The sequence below is a fragment of the Apiospora hydei genome, assembly GCF_038363865.1.
Source record: "Apiospora hydei strain CBS 114990 chromosome Unknown utg000005l_segment0_segment0, whole genome shotgun sequence".
Classification (NCBI taxonomy): domain Eukaryota; kingdom Fungi; phylum Ascomycota; class Sordariomycetes; order Amphisphaeriales; family Apiosporaceae; genus Apiospora; species Apiospora hydei.
In genome coordinates this window covers 1,350,462-1,370,107 of record NW_027117364.1, presented here as the reverse complement: position 1 = coordinate 1,370,107, position 19,646 = coordinate 1,350,462, and the positions used below count along the sequence as shown (strand labels likewise).

The 19,646-nt window shown below is 54.7% G+C and overlaps 6 protein-coding genes across 6 annotated transcripts; 4 read left to right on the top strand and 2 right to left on the bottom strand.

Moving 5' to 3' along the window:
• Nucleotides 1-1,542: 1,542 nt before the first annotated feature.
• On the top strand, nt 1,543-3,219 carry PG997_005901 (glycoside hydrolase family 7 protein; the record flags this gene model as incomplete). The annotated part of the gene is made up of 4 exons (XM_066810216.1): nt 1,543-1,900; nt 2,034-2,381; nt 2,485-2,951; nt 3,028-3,219. 4 exons carry the CDS (start codon nt 1,543-1,545, stop codon nt 3,217-3,219), a joined length of 1,365 nt encoding a protein of 454 aa, XP_066669139.1.
• A 398-nt stretch (nt 3,220-3,617) lies between these two features.
• PG997_005900 (carbohydrate esterase family 3 protein) lies at nt 3,618-4,415 on the bottom strand (the record flags this gene model as incomplete). Its single annotated transcript, XM_066810215.1, has 1 exon — nt 3,618-4,415. One exon carries the CDS (start codon nt 4,413-4,415, stop codon nt 3,618-3,620), a length of 798 nt encoding a protein of 265 aa, XP_066669138.1.
• A 3,253-nt stretch (nt 4,416-7,668) lies between these two features.
• Nucleotides 7,669-8,453, top strand: PG997_005899 (vivid PAS protein VVD; the record flags this gene model as incomplete). The annotated part of the gene is made up of 3 exons (XM_066810214.1): nt 7,669-7,707; nt 7,837-7,986; nt 8,043-8,453. 3 exons carry the CDS (start codon nt 7,669-7,671, stop codon nt 8,451-8,453), a joined length of 600 nt encoding a protein of 199 aa, XP_066669137.1.
• Nucleotides 8,454-11,480: 3,027 nt separating this feature from the next.
• Nucleotides 11,481-12,505, top strand: PG997_005898 (uncharacterized protein; the record flags this gene model as incomplete). Its single annotated transcript, XM_066810213.1, has 2 exons — nt 11,481-11,516; nt 11,588-12,505. 2 exons carry the CDS (start codon nt 11,481-11,483, stop codon nt 12,503-12,505), a joined length of 954 nt encoding a protein of 317 aa, XP_066669136.1.
• A 419-nt stretch (nt 12,506-12,924) lies between these two features.
• Nucleotides 12,925-13,299, top strand: PG997_005897 (uncharacterized protein; the record flags this gene model as incomplete). Its single annotated transcript, XM_066810212.1, has 2 exons — nt 12,925-13,013; nt 13,182-13,299. The coding sequence occupies 2 exons, from the start codon at nt 12,925-12,927 to the stop codon at nt 13,297-13,299; spliced, it is 207 nt and encodes a 68-aa protein (XP_066669135.1).
• Nucleotides 13,300-13,314: 15 nt separating this feature from the next.
• On the bottom strand, nt 13,315-18,903 carry PG997_005896 (CCR4-NOT transcription complex subunit 4; the record flags this gene model as incomplete). The annotated part of the gene is made up of 7 exons (XM_066810211.1): nt 13,315-15,734; nt 16,326-16,425; nt 16,482-16,885; nt 16,978-18,494; nt 18,554-18,666; nt 18,727-18,793; nt 18,860-18,903. 7 exons carry the CDS (start codon nt 18,901-18,903, stop codon nt 13,315-13,317), a joined length of 4,665 nt encoding a protein of 1,554 aa, XP_066669134.1.
• Between the last annotated feature and the right edge of the window lie 743 nt (nt 18,904-19,646).

Below are 19,646 nucleotides of genomic sequence, written 5' to 3'. Positions count from 1 at the left end.
CATGCCTTTCGCCTTTGTTTGCCGTGTACACCAGACGCGGGACGTTCGCAATGTCCCGAACCTATAGTGCTTATATTGCTTCGCTTCGCGATTTCCCCGTTTTTATCGCTGCCCAGACATGTCAAAGGTCTTCGAGATTCATACAAGCGCGCTGGGCGAAGAAACAAGCAAAGACTGGGCAGACTGAAAGCGAGAAGATCAGCCCGCTGTCATGATGGCCGCTACCCCAGATTCTCCAAAGACCTCTCTCCTAGTTTGTGGGGAGTGCATGAGCCCGGCAGTTTAGCCGCCAAGGATCTTGTCTACATCTCTCTCTTGAGTCACGGGTCTCGAACGAGGTCCGGTGATTCGCCAGTCGTTGTGTGCGAATGGATGCATGTTACCATGGAAGCACACTGCTTGCTGTTGCAATCCTGCTTGAGCTATTGCCACCACCGCTGTCGGATCCAAAGCCCAGAGTATCACTTACCAGTGGGCACATATACTTGAGTAGAGTTTGGGTATGCATTTATCTGGACACATCAATTTCCTCTCCAAGCTACGATTGGAGGATACTACCTCGAGTAGTAGATCTGGATGGTGGTTCGGAGCCCTCGTTGCCGTGGATAGGAATGTTCCTGCGTGTCCATGGCCCCCCGAAGGCAACACGTTGGGAACCCAATTAGTCAAGAGATCGTCTTAGTGGTCGGGTTGGTATATTGCACATCGGCGCCATGGAGCCAGATATCGATTTCAGGAAACCCCCTCCGCGGCCCCTAGCAACAGGCATGGCTTGGTTCTTGATGTAGAATCCATGGCTTCGCGCCTCTGTCAAGCTGCATGGAAGGTGCCAGGCAGGATCATAGGAAGAAGAAGGCAAAACGACTGATTTTTCAAAGAACGGACCTTGAACATGACCAATGGCGGTTTAATGTTTCGGCGACTGTCTTTCCTCTTTATAACACTGCTACTGCTGATGCTAGTTGTGACAGTCCGCAGTTCGTACATGTCCATCACTGGGATGGAGAGCAGAGAGGCCATATACAGATACATATTCATCCAGATAGGGAAACCTTCCGTTCCACGGGATGTATCTCGGTAATATACCGTCAATCACACCTTTCGGGCATATCTTGGCGCTGGTATTTGCTGGATCTTCCTTCCATATAGCATAGTCATCTAGCTTTCCCCCCAATCCCACATTGGTTCTGCATAGGTACGTAAGGAGGCATTCGGAACAAGTATGTTGCCCCTTCCTGGACGAACCTATCGGCAAGCAGGCCCAGGTTGCCGTCTGGACCATCTGGGCGCAATATGGCCATGCGTGGATCATGGGATAGGGCGACCGAGTTCCTAATTCGGAAGCCATGCTAAGACCAGCTTTCAGGACAGGATGCCTTGAAGAGGGGCAGGAGACGGGGAGCCCCTTATAAAGGGTGGCATGCCATCATCCATCTGAGATCTTGGTCCGATCCTCCGGTCTTCTCCTACCTCAACCATATCTGCCTCCTGGTCCAGTGCCCGTTTTCAGTTCATATTACCTAGATCCCCTCCACGCCCACGATGCTTTCGAAGATCGCACTCCTCGGCGGCCTCCTGGCCACGACGGCCAGCGCCCAGCAGGTCGGCACCCAGACCAGCGAGACGCACCCCAAGATGAGCTGGCAGAAGTGCAGCAGCGGCGGCAGCTGCCAGACCGTCAGCGGCGAGGTCACCATCGACGCCAACTGGCGCTGGCTGCACGAGACCAGCGGCACCACCAACTGCTACACCGGCAACGAGTGGGACTCGAGCATCTGCTCCGACGCCAAGTCGTGCTCCCAGAAGTGCGCCGTCGACGGCGCCGACTACTCGAGCACCTACGGCATCCAGACCAGCGGCAACGCCCTGACCCTGAAGTTCGTCACCGAGGGCGAGTACTGTAAGTCCTTACCATTACTACTTTGCTTGTTCTAGAGGGAGGAAGACGAGCGGTTCGGACGACGAGAAGGACGTGCAAGTATGGGAAAGGAAAGAAATATGAAAGCTGACCTATGATCGGGAAACACGCACAGCCACCAACATCGGATCGCGCACGTACCTGATGAACGGCGCGGACAAGTACCAGATGTTCAAGCTCCTCGGCAACGAGTTCACCTTCGACGTGGACCTGTCCAAGCTCGGGTGCGGCCTGAACGGCGCCCTGTACTTCGTCTCCATGGACGAGGACGGCGGCAAGTCCCGCCACTCGGGCAACAAGGCCGGCGCCAAGTACGGCACCGGCTACTGCGACGCCCAGTGCCCGCGCGACCTCAAGTTCATTGACGGCGAGGCCAATTCGGACTCCTGGGAGCCCTCGTCCAACGACGAGAACGCCGGTGTCGGCGCCCGGGGCTCCTGCTGCTCAGAGATGGATATCTGGGGTAGGTTCCCCCCTTTTTGGAAGTCAAAAGAACAAGACGAAGAGGAGACCATCTTGGAAAGACAAAGGAGAAGTTACTAACGAACAATGTTTCACACAAACAGAGGCCAACAGCATCTCCACGGCGTACACGCCCCACCCCTGCACGGAGATCGGCCAGAAGGCATGCCAGGGCGACGGCTGCGGCGGGACCTACTCGTCGGACCGGTACGCGGGCGACTGCGACCCGGACGGCTGCGACTTCAACTCGTACCGGCAGGGCGTCAAGGACTTCTACGGGCCCGGCATGACGGTCGACACCAACAAGAAGTTCACCGTGGTGACGCAGTTCATCGGGTCCGGCAGCAACCTCGAGGCCATCCGCCGCTACTACGTGCAAGGCGGCAAGGTCATCCCCAACTCCGAGTCCACCATCGAGGGCAACGGCGGCAACCAGATCGACGAGACCTTCTGCAGCACCCAGAAGACCGCCTTCGGCGACACCGACGACTTCAAGAGCAAGGGCGGGCTCCAGCAGATGGCCAAGGCCCTCGCCGGCGACATGGTCTTGGTCATGTCTCTCTGGGACGACGTGAGTTTCTTCTCTTCCTTCTCTCCCTCTCTCACAACAAACTACCCCTATATAAGCTAACACGGATTGACAACAGCACTACGCCAACATGCTCTGGCTCGACAGCAGCTACCCACTCGACAAGGACCCGTCGACCCCCGGTGTGGGCCGTGGCTCCTGCGAGACCACCTCGGGCGTGCCTGCCGATGTCGAGGGCAAGCAGGGCAGCAGCCAAGTCATCTACAGCAACATCAAGTTCGGCCCCATCAACTCGACCTTCACCCAGTAGGCCGGAAAGAAAAACCGACAAAGGGGGAGGGTTCTGTCGGTGGATGCTATGGTTCTAAGAGGTGCCGCGTGACAGGGGTGCTTTTAGGGGCTTCTGTTGGTGACCAAGGCTATTCTTTATCCAAGTAGTATGTTAAGTGTGGGAAGCTTCCTTGTACATAGTGGAGGGAAAGCATATATAAATTGACCTTCGTTCCTAATGCTGTCTGCGCAAAAGTATCATCAATGTTGTTTCTGACTCCATGTGATGAGTAAAAGCTTGTACGAGGGATGCAATGCATAAACACCAGTTCCCCTGATTCATCATCGTGCACCAGCCCGAAAAGCTTATGTCAGGTCGACGCCCTCCAGGGTCTTTTGAATTTCACCAACCCCCGACGACTAAGTGATGGCCCAATCTTAGCTTCCTCCGGCCGGGGCCGGAACCGGGGCTTGTGGTTGCCCTTGCCCTTGCCCTTGCGCTTGTGCAGCAGCAGCCTCCTCAGCAAGTCGCTCCGCGTTCCCGTCATCCGGAACCCCATTCTTCACCGCCCGCTTGATGAAGCCCTTCTGGTCCGCTTCGCGGATGGCCTCCTTGAAGATATCGCCCATCATGAGGTAGCCGTCGTCCGTCGGGTGGATGTCATCGGGTCCGATGTCGCTCTCCCGGGGGCGTCCGGGAAGCCCCTGGTCGTAGTGCATCTCGGCAAGCACAACGGGCAGGCCCTCGCGCTGCAGATCCAGAGCCACCTGCCGGATCTGCGCGTTGGCGCTGAAGAAGCAACGCTCCTTAGCCTTGTTGGGGGTCGTGATCAGCGTGGACATGACGACTGCAGTGTCCACGCCCGCCTTGTTGCCCCGCTCGTCCACCTGCTGCACGCCGCCGTTGGCGTCGGGCAGCAGCAGGTAGCGCACGAAGTCCTTGTAGCGCGAGAAGATGTTGACGGGGTCGTCCACGCGCCAGCAGTCGCTCGTGCCGACCTGGACGATCATGAGGTTGGGCCGGTAACGTGGGACGGCGACACGGCACTTCTCGTGAAGGTCGCGGATGCGGTGCGCGCCGTAAGCCTCGTTGTCGTCGTCTCGGAAAGCAGTCTCGTTGACATGGTTGTCGCCAAGGCCGGGGGCGTCGTTGCCTTGGCTGTTGCCGTCCTTATTCACGTAGTAGCCAAATCGCTGTGTGCCTACGCAGTTGACGGGGTTTCCTTGCGCCGCCATCCAGTCCCGCAGCTGCTGCCGGAACCCGATGTTGTGGGTCGACTCCTCCCCCGGGCGATCGAGGCCCCTATGAACATGACGCGAAGCGGTATGCCGCCGGCGATTGGGTGGGTTTCGGTACTACCGCCGGGGGTCTGGCCCGGGATGTAGTGGCTGAGCGATGATGTTACATCTTGGCTGTCGAAGAGTGAGAGGAATAGCGCTGTATGACAGGGAAGGCGATCGATACGTTAGTTGGATAGTATTGTTGACTTCTGCTCCCCCAAGCTTGGTGGGCTTGTTTGCTTATTACACACCTATCGTGATCAAAATTGCTGCTGCTAGCCAGACCGGCCTTGGCCGGCTCGTCAACAGTATCCTAGGTGACATATCCCGGAGTATGATCCGTATCGTGTTCGGACTATATTGGAGGGCTTCCTATGAGTATCTACCCAAATCATAGAATCAAGGAATGTTCTAAGAGCCATGCCCAAGTACACACTCGGTGCGTTTTACTCCTGCAGGCGGCCATGCTTTTTTCTTTCTGTTGGGCGGATGGACCGCTGCGTTTCTCTCCGCGTTGTCAAATCATCCATGGCCATGGTACATGACAGAAACAAGGTGGAAATCACAATACTGCAAAGGCCGATCTGCCCGTACATTAAAGTTTTTGAGCCGACATGAGTCCTTGGCATGTTGAATATGTGTCACAAGAAAAGGAATATTGTCTTTGAGTACGTGGTTGGCTGCCGGTTCATCCAAGGACATAATCAAGTCCACCTGCAGTGTAAGCTTTTTGCATATACATACTTATTGGTGATTGCGGCAGACTTATCCCCTTGTCAAGTTGAGTTGTTGTGGGCATGGAATAGGCTCATGCCGAGTCAGGCGTGTTGTTGGCGAGACATAGGAAGTGAAATCGACAGAAATTGAAAATGATATTGAAATTATGATTAATAAGACCCCATGCGTTGTCACTGCTCTCCCCGAGCCCCCTTCGCAAAGCAAGGCAAGCTGACTTTATTCTTCATTCGTCGTGTCATTTGAAGGATGACAGCCAGAGACTTTGGTTTGGTTGTCGCCATTGGCTCGCAACAGTTATTTTTGTCGTACCATGCCGCCAGAAACACAATACCGAAAAGCTAGGTATGCCTCAAATTTCAGATTTCAGATGGAGAAGCAAAGCGGGAAGTCTAATGCGTTGTTGATGTCTTGGGTTGTTTTCGATGAGCTAGAAGTGTCCAGATCGGAAGATGAGGTCATGACAGCGCTGGTCATGAGGACGACTGCTGTGGCTGACTTGTGCCTTTATCGCCGATGGCTGCTTATCGTGGCTGGAGCCTACATGTACCTACCTAAGCACCGCTGCCATACATGATCATACAAGGTATGTAATCATACAAGCTACCTAACGAACTGCTGCTTGTCTCATGCTGTGTGCTGTCCAAAAACACCTCGGGAATCTGAGACCTGAAACCAGACAGGAAGGCAATACTGTATCGTGAGCAGCACAACATGTGGCAGTGTCACCGTGATTTCGGCGTATTATTTCGAAGAAGCCAATACTGCACTAAAAGGAGCGCGTTCTTGGGCTGGTCTCGAGGATTCGGGTTCTGACACTGGGGTGACGCCGTGACAGTAGCTACGGTACTTTCTTACAGTTACCGTCGACAGTGCTAAAGACTTATGTAGATTAGTGGCCTGCCCCCTGGATGACCCCACTACGTTAGCAGATCGGCTCCTGCCACTCCACCGATTCCCTACGATGTGACCGTCTTAAAGTCAATGTCATGATCGAGAAGCTTGCTTTCCCGCCTCCCCCCGCCTCTATTGAGTCCATTCCTCAGCTGCCCGGGTGCCTGGAAGGGGATTGCCGAGCGTTGTCCGTGGGAAAACGGCATTTGTCGTACCATTTTCTGGTCACCGGCTTTTGCAATTGTCATGTCGCTTGCTGGATATGCGTCTATGACTTGCTTGCCCTTTCAGGAAGCCGATTCCAGCGCACCCAAACAGAGCGGAAGCATCGACACAGGCATCGGCTTTCCACAATACCGATCAACCGCATCATCCACTTATTGTACCAGAGTTGGAACAAACAGCGAAGGACATGACATAGCCCATCTCCACTGGGATTCTGGGTGGCCCATTTAATATTTTCAAGTTCGTTATCTGGATACGTACTGCATGTGCAACCTCGCAAGTCCGGGCGGGCATATGGTGTTGGCGTGGTGATGCCTGAAAAGTAACCGCATTCCATCGAGCTACAGCATCATGATGAGATCGAGGTTTGTAAATTCCCGATGAGCCAAAGCCCATGGGCAGGCTCAGCCATCTGGAGTGCTGGCTAGCCGTCTTTGTCCAAAGGGGACAGAAAAAGAAAGTCAGTCGAAGCCGCAAACGGGTAGATCCACCAGGCCCATGTGCGGCCGTTCCATCTTGTTACCGCTTGTAGTAGGCAAAGGAGGCAAAGTAGGGGGGGCCGAAAAGATATCTTCGCGCGCCTAGGTAGCCTAGCCCTGCTTGCGGTTAGGCGAAGCCGCTACTTGGCAGGCGGCCGTCTAGGTGGCCCTCTGGGAGTCTGGGTGGCCCCCCAATGCCCCTGTCCATGCTCCTGGCAAACCCAGATCCGCCCCCGATCTCCAGCTATCATGTCCGTCTGTCGAGATCATCCAACGGCAGATCATCCCAGAATCCCATTTCTGCGCACTTCTGTACCGGCGGGCCCAGACCCTGCCTCTCGATGCCCATGCAGGCTCTCCCTCCATAATGGTCCCTCAATTCAACGCTGCTGCTGTTCGATCTTCGAACCCTGATCGCCTAAAACATTGGCGGCCTTGCGTCTCATTCTTGTTTATCTAGCCCTTTGCCTATTACGCCTACCTGACCCATGATCACGATCCCTCCTCTTTTCCGGGCACAGGTCAAACAGAAAAGCAACCATGGGCTTGTCAAATGGCTGTGGTTTCCTCAACTACATCCTAACATCCTAACCTTTGCTACCCTCCTACCTCTTACTTGCTTTTGGAACGCAGTCACCAGATTCCTATAGCTTCGAAACTAGACATTGCTACAACCCTCAACTTCCTATCCTAGTAGTCCCGATCTATCTCATAATACTTCTTCGGGTTATACTTGATATCATATCACCGGTGTCATCGGCATATCGTGCTGTGCTAGATTTCGGCATCCAGAAGAAGCCAGCCCAGACGCAAACTACCCCCGATCTACGACAACTCTAGTCAGTATGACTATGCCTCTAATGTCTGCTGCTACCATGCCCATCATGAACCCCTGGGAGCAGAGCGCATTCACTGTAGGTTGACCTGTCCCCTGGAGTCCCATGGAGTCACTGCCTTTCGCATTAGATAACATCGCTTGCGGTGTCAGTCGAGGCAGTAACTCACTTCTCTACCCTCACCACCATATACTAACATCTCCTTAGTACCAATACGAGTCGGATGGACAAACAACAACGACCGAGGCAACTTCCATAGCATCCGTGGCTGCTGTCCCGAAAGACACGACAGTGCACGATGCCATCATATACCCCGGTCTATATGCGCCTAGCGGCTTCGATATGATGAGCATTCTCGTAAGTTGTGGCTGCCCAAGAGTCACGCTTGGCTTGATACTAACACTCCTGTTCAGATTCGGGTCATGACACGCGCCAATCCCATCATCGAGCTTGGCGCTATCGACGCTTCGTGTGCTCTGATCCTGTGCGACCTGAAGCAACCTGACTGCCCGGTCGTGTATGCCAACGAGCCATTCATGGAGCTGACTGGCTACAACCAGCAAGAGATCGTAGGCCGCAACTGTCGGTTTCTACAAGCACCGGGTGGCAAGGTTAAGAAGGCATCGACTCGCAAGTACATTGACAGCGAGACCGTGAAGCAGATGCGGAACGCCGTCGAGGGCAATACCGAGCTTGCCGTTGAGGTGATCAACTTCAAAAAGAATGGACAGCAGTTCATCAACCTCCTCGCCATGATTCCCATATGCTGGGACAGTGCGGAACCCCGCTATTCCGTGGGGTTCCAGGCGGAGAAGACGTGGTAGAAAGGCATACAGAGTGGAAACGAAGACAGCTACAGCGGCGAATACGACGAACGACAACCCTTCGCAACGAGCGGCGGAGGAATTACACGCACGCACAAATTGTCCTGACCTCGAGAGGATCGGACAGGAGATTCCATTGGCATTTACGGTGCTATTAGGCATAAAGGGGCAAACTTCGGGGCATCCATCTGCTTTTAGGCATTGCGTTGATACCCAGTCTGCATTTTATGTTTTTGTATTACTGGGTTTGATCTCGGCGTTGGATCTTTTTCCTTTTTCGGAATGCTCAGGACGTTGGGTTTTTACGGGGCTACTAGGTGTTCCAAGGGAGGATACACACTGCATGGCTCGTCTACGGACAGTATGCAATATCTAGATGGCATAAGAGCAGCGAAGATGGCTTCTTTTAGGGAGAAATCTGCATATATGAGACACAAGGCTTTTGACCGGATCAAGACGGTCGGCTAATATTCCGGGGCTGAGTGAGTCGCACTGGGCGACGGGATTGGCTAGCTAGCACGAGAGCAGTTCAATCAACCAATCCTTGTTTCTTAATGATTTGTAGTCCTGATCTCCCAACACATGGATCGGGCCACAAATTGAACCTGTGTGAGTCTGGCCTGTTTATGACAAGCCGAGACAGTCACCATATCGTAACTTCCGAAGTGTTCGTGTGAAGTTGGGTGTGTCCGGGATTTGGTTCGATCTGAAGCCCCCTGGTAGCCGCCTCCACATCACCGCGATCGGGACAACAGGTCGACGGGAACTGGGTGGCTGGGAGAGGGGTTCGCTCTAACCGTTCCCCCTTTTCTGCTATTTAAGTTGTTTTTTCGTACTTTTTCCCCTTGGTGTACATTCGTCCGCTGTTGGGTTATGGCGAAGCGGCTGGCTTAACCGAGCGGCGCTGCTTTCTTTCTCTTCTTAACAGCCCCCCGATCGTGGTACATAGGCGTTGCTCGCGGCCATCGAGCCCCCTTCCCCGAGGAGGGAGGGGGATATGTTAAGTACCTGGCTCAGTAGGTATTTGGAGGTCCCGGCGGACTTTGTTCGGACGGCGAATGAACGATATCGTTCCATTTCTTGCCAGGTGACACCCATGCATACATAATATCCAAATTGACAATACGATGTCGGTTGGCCAGCGGTATCGAATCGATCTTGGTTTGCATTCTGCAGTGATCTGGGGCAGTACCCCAAAGAAGCATATCACTGAACACCTGGGGGTTCCAACGCCGACAAATAACCAATTTCATATTGACGTCTTTACACATGGGTAGGTAAGTACGTAAACGAGAGCTGTTGGGCACAATATCTCGGAGAGAGGCCAGTGAGAGCTGAATGGGTGTGAGGACTCCAGAGGTGGTGGCCCGGATCTTCCAGTCGCAAGCCTTAAATCTTCTGCGAATGAACCAGTGAGGCAACCAAGACGGAGTGCTGGTATTGGAGGCTGTCGGCCATACAGGATCTGCCCAATCGGTTCGGACGGAAATGATTACTGATCCGCAAGATGTCATGGTCTGGTGATTTCATTCTAGGGTCGTATGACAACTCAGAGGGATATATCGGTTCCCAATTTGTCTAAAAGAACTTGGAGTGAACTTCCCACAGTTGGTCAGAATGAGGCTCGAGAGTGACGCATCAATCAGTACAAGCCCGAGGGCACGCGTTCGCGCTCACAACGAACACAGGAACAATGTATCCTAAAGCTCGCACCTAGAACGGAACGTGGATCACAGCCGTATGGTGACCCCATCGTCATGAAGGTGAGGCTTGCTGTCGTTGATGAGAAGAACCCCCTGTCTCGCTGGAGCTACCGAATACTACCAGTTAGTTACTGATGCCTTTCAAGAAGAAAAAACAACCGCCCCAAAGTACGTACGGCTTCGGGTTGTTCATACGGCCCCCAGCCACCGGCAGGCCCGTGCCGCAGCTGCCTGGGATGAACCTCGACTCGAGCCCTGCAACTATGGCACAGTCCACAAACGCAAAAGTCGATCAAGCAAATTCGATTTCTTTCGTCCTTTCTTTTTCCTTTTCTCAAATACTGGAATGAACCGAGAGGCAGTCAGTTCCTCCGTGTTCGTCTGGTCCGTCTCTTTCTGTTTTCTCGTTCGGCCTGTTTTGCGTGAACCTATCGCCACATCGTATGTGTCTGTCTTTCTACCTACATGACCCCGCGCGTAAATAAGAACTCGTATCGTATCCAGGTCACGACACGACTTAGGGCGGGGAGAACATTGTTTCCCGCATAGGCCCGGTCCGGGAGAGCACGTGGCGTTACGAAATTGGTGCTAATCCGTGTTCCTGTAGAGTTGTGCGTTTCGCTGAACGCTGCTGCTGCATCTCTACTTAGCAACAGTAGTCGAGCTTACTTTGCTGGTTTCCCTGGGGCACAGTCTGCAGTTGGTATTTGACTTACAGTAACTCTATTTTCCTCTTTCCGGGCCCCTGATCTGATTGATGGGCCATTCAGCACCCTCTATTGGCCCCGTATATATAGACAGCACTGAACACTAGCAAAAGTGACTTGGGAATTGAAACTTGTCAGCGCCGATCATTCACCATACTGAATCGTCTCATCGTCTGCTGTACTGTAAGGCGGGAGTTGTTGAGCTGACAGGTGCAGGGATGGACCCTGTCGTCCCATCACAGCACGTTTCTTAATTGTACCTGCATGCGCTGAAACACCAAAAGACTATGCGCCATCGACATCGTCTCAAGCACAAGTCTGTCTCATGGATCGCGCGGTTGATTCAGCCTGGACGGGGGAGGGGGAGTTCTTCTCCCTTGGTGTTCGGACCCTTTTGGTCTATGGGGGAAGTTATCCATGCATATCAAGGATCCGAATTTCGAACCCCCATCATCTCTTGGCATGTGCCAACGGGCGACCTATATCTCAAGATGCCCCCATCCACATCGACGTGTGTCTTGCAGACCCCGCGCGCCTATCCCTATAGAACTTAGTAATAACCAAATGCCCAAGATAACGGTGCAATTCGGCAATCCTTGAATCCAATATAATCCAACATGGCGAGGTTGTGCACCAACCGCCCAGAAGGCTTCGTGAGTCCTCCTCATCATTCAAAACATGACCAACCACATACTAACAAGCCCCCTTCCTTCCTTTCCTTCAGGGCCCCATGTCCAACCTAACACCCCATCTCCCCACCCAGTGCTTCTTCGACAGCGTCCTGGCCCCCATGCCGACCTTCCTCTTCCTCGTCAGCCTCCCCACCATGGTCATCGTGTCCTGGTGGCGGAGACGGCGGCGCGGCGGCCGCATCAACAACTACCTCTACCCGCGCTCGTCGCCCTACCCCTTTCCTCTCACCAATGGAGGTAACAGCGACAGCGGCGGCGGCAGCGGCAGCGGCAGCAGGAACGCCAACACCTTACGCCGCTACCCGACCACGACCACTGATCGCCAGTCTGTGGCCACGCTCCTGAAGCGCCTGCTGCCCTCGCTGGGCTACTACGGCGCCGTGGCCGTGATCCTGCTGATGCAGAGCGTCGAGATCGTGCAGCTGGAGCGGGCCTCGCTCGGCATCGGCCTACTGCCCGTCGTCTACGCCGGCCCCGCCGGCGCCGCCCTGCTACGGCTAACGGAAGGGCAGTGGCGGCGCGGAGCCCACCACCGCGGCGGCCGCCGCCTCACCTCCTCCCTCCTGTCCGAGGCGCTATCGCCGTTCTGGGTCGCGTCCCTCTTCCTCTGGACGGGCTCGGCCGCCGTGACCGCGACCAAGACCATCGCCCTGGCCACGGGCCTTGGGCTCCTCGACCGCGACGACAGAGCGCCGCTCTCGCGCGCCGACACGCCCTACCCCGTCGTGCACCAGTTCGTGGACCTGGTCATCCTGACGGCCTTCTACGCCCTGGCCGCGGCCGGCGAGGTGGGCATGACGGTTCGGCGCGGCAAGGAGCGCAGGGCGGGGGCGGGGGCGGGGGTGGCCGGCATCGAGGAGGACGCCGTACAGCTGCGGGAGAGTTTCGCTCATGCTGCTGCTACCGCTACTCCTGCTCCCACCCCTACTACTAATCATAATGATAAATGAGCGATGTGCTATGACTCGTGTCCCACAGTCAGTGCTTTGAGCATTTTTAGGGGGTTTGTTTCTTTAGTTATGAGTGACTTCTTAGGCGTTTGAAGGGAACCCACTATCAGGTTGGTTCTAGGAGAACCAGCTTTTAACAACGCAATCCACGAACTTATGAACAGCTAGCCGGAGCAACTCTACACTCATGGCAATATACATGTACAAATCAATGACCGTTAACGACGAGATTACTCCAAAGGCGTGTGTGGGTGAAGAGTGAATATTATTTAGACAATGCAGGCGCACTCTAGCAAATAACGCCAGCCCTTTCGATGCAGGACGGCTCTGCTGGTGCTCATTCCAAAAATGCATTAGAGCCGCCGTCAGACCCTGTAGCTCAGACGCCCTCTCTAGAAAGGCTCTATCGTATTCGCGAAATGGCTGGTGCCGGCGCGGTGGCTGTCCGTAGCCTGAACTATATCCGCCGCTCGCTGGTGGTACAGATATACTCGTACATGTACACATTGTTTGCCTTGCGTATCCCACGCAATCGCATAAACTCAAAACATCCGCTAATTCTCTCTTTCGCTATCTTCCAGTTTCTTTTGCTTCTGCCTCCCCACAGGAAGCCAGGCCCTTTTTCGTCGCTTTTTTGTCTACGAACTCGGTGCCAATATTCTTACAACTGCCGCAGTCCATTCGAGAACCGCATCAATCACCACGGCTGCCACCGCAACACCTACGACAACGGCGACATGGAAGAACCACGCCGCGCCCACAAGCGCATACGCCGTAGCCGCTCCGAACGGTAGGATTCCCGCATATAGTCAATGCAGGCCGAACTGGCGGCGGAGTCGACCCATGGCCTGCTTGAACTTCTTGTCCGTCGCGTCGTGCTGCTTCTTGGCCGCCACAAGCACCTGCTCGGCCTCCTCGATGCTCATAAGTGGGGTGCTGCCGATCGCCGGCGAAGGGTTTTCAGCATCATCTTCCTCGTCGTCCCAGTTCTCATGAGGGCTGTCGCTGTGGCTCACATGCTGGAACATGCCGTCGCTGCCAGGCGCGCTGGCGGCAATCGAGTCGAACGACTCTCGGCCGCGAGAAAACTTGGGGTTGAGCCAAGGGGCCAGCGACTGGAGACTGGTGGCATTGGGGTTCGGGAAGGACGAGTTCGACTTGTAACTACCAAGGTTCAGGGACGGAAGGACATGCTGGTTAATGCAGCCGATCGCCTCCTCGCGATGCATCTTGCCGACCGGATCCTGCGGGAAACTGCTAGGGCCCGAAGGGAAGAACGAAGGCAGCCCATTGGGAACAGCGCGACCGCTGATCAAACTGAACCCAGTTCCTGGTGCGTTGTACTTGGGGTGAGAGAACGCGGTGGGAAAGCCGTTGGTCATTGCGACACGGCTCTGCAGTTCCAGGAAGCGCTTCTCTTCCTCCTCGGTCAAGTTGAGCACAAAGTCGCCATTGGGAGTGAGAAGTACACGGTGGCCGTTTACGGATTTGTGCACCGGGCGGAAGGCGCTAAGCTCAGCCTCATCCTCTTTGGTCACAACCGACTTCACAGTGGGTGGGAGCGAGTTGGGCACATGCTTCTCAATCTCCGAGCGGTGGTTCGATGCCGCTTTGAACAGCCCAATATCGTCGGGATCCGGGAGCTCACCTTCTTCGATGAGGCTCTGCAGGATTTCGGACAAGCTTGGTACCTCTCCAACAGCACCTTCGTAGACTGGCTCAGACCGAGGGTCTGCGTTGGGATTGATGTAATCAGGAGTCAAGACTGTGGTTTTGGTCGACTCGTTCAATCTTATTGACGTGTCGATCGGTGCAGGGCTTAGGGGCGGGCTCTTGATGTCCTTGCTCTTCGACTCCTTGTTTCTCGACGAGAGATCGATGCTTGGCTGGGCCTTGGTAGCCTTGGTTGGCTGAGCTGGCTTTTCTTCCACAATGGCCGGCTTGTCGGCAGCACCGGCTGATTGTGCGAGTGTACTAGACGTAGGTGCGCTCACCGGAGTCTCGGGCCTGCTGACAGCGGGACTGGCGGTGTTGGACGGCTTGGGCTTTTTCTCCTTCTTCTGTTTCTTCTTGCGTCCTAGAATGGGGGCGATTTCAGCCTCCTGCTCGACCTCCTTGGTCTCAGCGATGATGGCGGCTGTGGCTTCCTTCGAGGCCTCCTTGCGTTGCTTGCGCTGTTGGCTCTTGGTAGTTGCGCGCACCGAAGCTGTGCCAATCTTGGAGGGCGGGGGCGAGCTGGTCCGAGACGCAGACACTGAAGCACTAATCACAGATGCGGAATCGGAAATGATTTCACTTGCAGGAGTCCCGGGGCGGTTTGCAGAGTTGGCCGCGGCTCGGATTGACTGGGCTGCCGCGGGCGGGATGCTGGGCGGCAGTTCTGTCTTTGGAGTCTGCACTAAGCGAAGAGTCTTGGGAGTTGGTCGAGTCAGAGGCGAGGATATCGAGGCGCTTGTTGCCGTAGGCGTAGCCACTGCAGATGCCGCAGTCTTGGCGGGTTGAGCTGTGCTAGAAGGAACCGACTCGGTGGGCTTCTTGGCCTCAGCTACCACTTCCGACACCTTGGTCTGATTGGCAACTTTGGTAGCAGCTGCAATATCCAACGTTCCCGGTGTAGGACGCTTGTCCACCTTGGACGCCGCTTGTTTCTGGACTGGACCCTTGGTCCCTGTCTCTGTCGCCGTCTTCTTAGCCTGCGCTGGCTTAGGGGTATTCAAGGTCTTGGATGGCAGGACTGGTGTGACTTTCGGTGGAGAAGTCGCCTTCTTGGAATCAAGCGCCGGGAAGTCCTCTTCCTGCAAAACAATCTTCCCTTTGGAAGCACCTGATGCCTGTGCTGCGATATCCTTGGACAGTCCACTCTCTAGAGCCAACTCGACAATGGTTTTCTTAGCGTCCAAGGCGATCGGGGTGGTGTCGATCTTCGCGGTTTTCTTGGGAGTGGCTTTAGGCTTCAAAGGGGTTACTGGCTGGGGAAGTGCTGGAGGTGGGCGTGCCACAGCTGTTCCCTGGGATATGGGCGGATGACTAGGTGTCTCGGCCTCCCGGAATTGTACGATGGGGTGCGGTTGGGGAAAGCCAAGACCCGGCGGCGGACCGGGTGTCGTTGGGTGAGAATGCGCAAAGGACGCCGGGCTTCCGAATTCGAGCGGGTAAGGATCAGAAACCAGTGCATCAACCAGGGATCGGGCATCGACAACGGATTCGTCCAGGGGCAGGAGCTCATCATCTAGAACAAGAAGATATTAGCTACCGAGTCCAAAGGGAAATCATTTAAATAGGGACGTCGCTTTAGGTCGGTGTCACGTCACAAGCTCTATCGTCGTCTTCCATAAAGAGATACATGATGGTGGTGAGGGTCTAGTAGATGGGTAAAGCTATATTTGACCAGCCTTTTGGAATTTCTTTGGCTTGGCCTGTTCTGTTAACGTACATGGAATCTGTGTGGAAGACGACGATGGCTTGCCTGGCGTGACCCCATTGACCGAGTGATGCGTGAAAGAAAAACCGAATATGCACAGGTGCCAGTGCCAAAATAGAAAATGTCTTCTGAGCAAAACCGAGGAAGCGCTGCTGAGAAACCTTCGCGGTTTCCAAATGCAAAAAAACGCCCGATGCAACCCCTTGACCCTAGCCTGAGTCGTGCCTCTTGCAATGCTCGCTTAAACAGCGTGATGAAAAACAAAAGCCCCTTAGTACCTCTTGAGCCTCGTGCCGTAAACCATGACGCCCAACTCATACAGTATTGCTCCAAATCATGAACGAAAAAACAATGTACCGTCCCCCCGACCGTCCTGTCTATAAAGCGACTACCACCGACCATAATTGGCACCGGCACCATACATCATGTTCGGGTTGTACCCACCTTGACTCTGTCCTCCAAACAGCCCCTGTCCGACGCCGGCATTGGTGCCCTGTTGCTGGTGAGGCAAGCGCGCCTGCAGGATACTCGGGTCCGCAAGATCTACTAAGGCACCTCCCCAGAGGAGGAAGTGTTAGCGTGTCTGTGCTTCTTCCCCTTCTTCTTCTGCTTAGGACCGAAGTCTTGGAACCCTCCAGGCTGAGTAGCATAGAGTGATGCCATGATGCCGGCGCCGGAAGCAGGAGCAGGGGTGGAGGACGAAGAGGGCGGGTATTGGTTAGGAAAAGAAGAAAAGTACTCACGCTTACCCGCATCATGAGCCTGTCCACTGCCAGTACCTCTGCCTCGAATCAGGTTCTGTAACAAATCATTGGGGTTGTCCTTCGATCCAATGCCAAAGCCTGAGCCACCAAACGAATGTCCCTGGCCAAACATGCCGCCGCTCACAGGGGGAGTGCCAGTTGATTTCAGACCCGGGGAGGTCCCGGCATTGAGCTTGCATAGAACTGGCCACTTGGCTGGGAGTGGTATGTTGAAGGCATCATGGAAGACTGCTGGGCCATGATTCGGGGGTTTGCGGTCAATTTCACGTTTGTCGAGTTTGTAGTACTCTCGTTCGCAAAGCTAAAACGTGATTGCTGACGCGTATGACCTTGACCCTGGAACAGGCTGGATTGCGATTGCGGATTCGAGATACCAGGCGGCATCTGATCAACGAAGCTTTGAGGCCGCATGAACAACTGCTGCTGTTGTTGCTGCTGTGGCGTCATGGTGCGGCTGCCGATTGAGCCGGGATTGGCAGAGCCTTGAGCATAAGCAGACGTCAGGGCTGGGCCAAATATGCCCTCTGGGTTGTTTCGCTGGATAGGTGGCTGGGTCGCGCTCCGCCGCTGATCAAACCCTGCACCATCACGTCCTTGGTCCCTGTCTTCGGGTTCTCCACCCAGTGCGAGACTACCACTCTCAGGCTCGCCTTCCTCGGGCTCGATGGGCTCTGGAACTGGCTCTGCCGTCTCGCCAAGGCGGTTCTCCTCCTCCTCCCGCATTGCACGTCGGCGCATGCCACCAACCATATCAAAGAGCGGGACCTCGGAATCGTCGAGCTCTTGGGGAGGCTTAAAGTCCGGGCAGGCGGCAATTAATCTCATAATGTCGTTCATATCTGGTTGCGCGTAAGGATCCTTGACAGGTGCCCTTCCCACCGGCGACGGTTCCCGGTTGGGAGATGGCTCAGCAGAGGCAACCTTCTTCTCTGCTCTCCGGCTGGCCGCAGCTGGAGTCGGTGCAGGGTCGTCCTGGCTCGAATCGATAGCTTCCTGTGCTGACTCGGTAGTAACGGGCAGGGCATTCGAAATCGCGGGGCTCGATGCTGCACCGCTAGTGGCATGACTACCGCGTCGGCTTCGCTGCTGAGTGGTACGTGCCCAGTTCGCCGTTGCGGGGAGAGCAGGACCATCGCCCCCCTCGGATCCGTCTTTACTAGAGGTACGAACCATAGCCTGGGCAGCGGAAGGCTGTTGCGGAGGCAAACCCTGTTGCCGAGATGCGGATCGGGATGATGAAGCAGCGTTATTGTTGTTGTTGTTTGAGAGCGGTCGTTGAGTATAAACGCTGTTCAGCGAGGACAGATCCTGCCTGCTGTAACTGTCCTCCTCATCGCCCAGCTCATGCAAGAACATGCACTGGCGGTTGCCACACTGCTCGTGCCGAAGCCAAGCCGAACAGTATTTGGTAGTGCCAAGCTGCGCTTTGAGTACGCGATCACCGTTCATCGAGCCATTAACAGCTTGGATGCATCGGGTCGCGTCGTCCTTCTTCTCAAAGGTGACGTAGATACCAAGAGACTGCGGTGCGCCATCCGGAGCTTTGCGATTGCTAATCGAAATCTTCTGGATGTTGCCGTACTGTCCGAAGAACTCTGGCCGCCGCAATGTCTTGAGAAGCTCGTCCTCGGGGACTGTAGGCGTAAGACCTGTCACATACACCAGGTTCTTCTGGACCACGCGGACGCCAACCAAGTTCTTGCGATTTCCCTTATCAACTTCGCGCTTTTGCACTTCTTTTTGACGCTGTTCAGCCGCTCGCTTTTTCTGGTTCTTCTGGATGTTCGCCCGGAACTCCGCAATCCTGCTCCAAAACTGTTAGTCCTGGTCTGCCATTGAGAGAGGGTGGTTGGATATGCTAACTCTTCTTGCGTGACAACCTTCCATTGTATGGTCTTCTCGTCGTACGGTCGCCGGCAAGCAGGGCACAGGCCGTTGAGGTTGTTCTTCAGATTGTTGAAACAGAACTGACAGATCTATGGCACAGGTGTCAGTATGCTCTCGGAGTATCTAGGCGGTGGGCGGGGATTTCTTACCTGATATCCACAAGGACACGGTCTAAAGTTCCTGTCTGAAAGATCGAATTCCTCGATACAGAGGGGGCTACCACCAGTTGTCAGTGTTGAGCAAGAGAGAATGCACAAGGATTGACCAGACGGGGTCACATACCAGGTATCTTCCTCCTCGTCGATAAAGCTGTCTTGGGGTGCCATGATGAATATGTGAAGGCACGAGGAACAAGGATAAAAACCCGAAGCAACGTGATGGGTTATTCGTTGATGGACCGAAGTAGGCTTAATGTAACAACGTGGATGCCGACCACTCGAGGTTGAGAGACGGTCGCGCAGGCGTTTGTCGAGGGTGTGAATGCCCAAGGTCGGGAATCAATACCAATCGGTCGCTTAGGTGGTAAAATGGTTGGTTGGTTGTGGTGGTTGCTTGGGAGGGCGGGACGGAAAATGATGTATGAACCCTATGCAAGAACGCCGGAGAGAAAATATTACACGGCGAGAAGGGACGGGGCCTTCTAGCGAAAATTAGAGTATCGAGCCGCACGGGAGGGCTTGGGTGTGGTTGATGATGGAGAGGATGAATGGGGGAGGGTGGTAGGGAGGTGAACAAGTTTGATGGATGCAGAACAGAAGCAATCTTCCATCACCTCCTGCAAAGTCGGAGTGGGCTAGGAAAGAAACGATCAATGTCCTGTGAGTCGTCTCTGGCCACTCACCACTCACCACCACAGCCCAAGCCAGAGCTAGGCTGCTTTTGTGGCCAAAGGTGGGGCCCCGTGTCGTGCACGGTGCTTCTTGGGTACAAGGTATGTATGTTGTGACAGTCCAGTCCAGTCAAGGTGATTGATTACTACTGCTTGCCTGCGACTGTCACTGTGTGCAGGTGGTCAGCTCAACTCAACTTTATCTTTTTTGTGACTTTGCACCCCGTCTGAGAAGGTGGA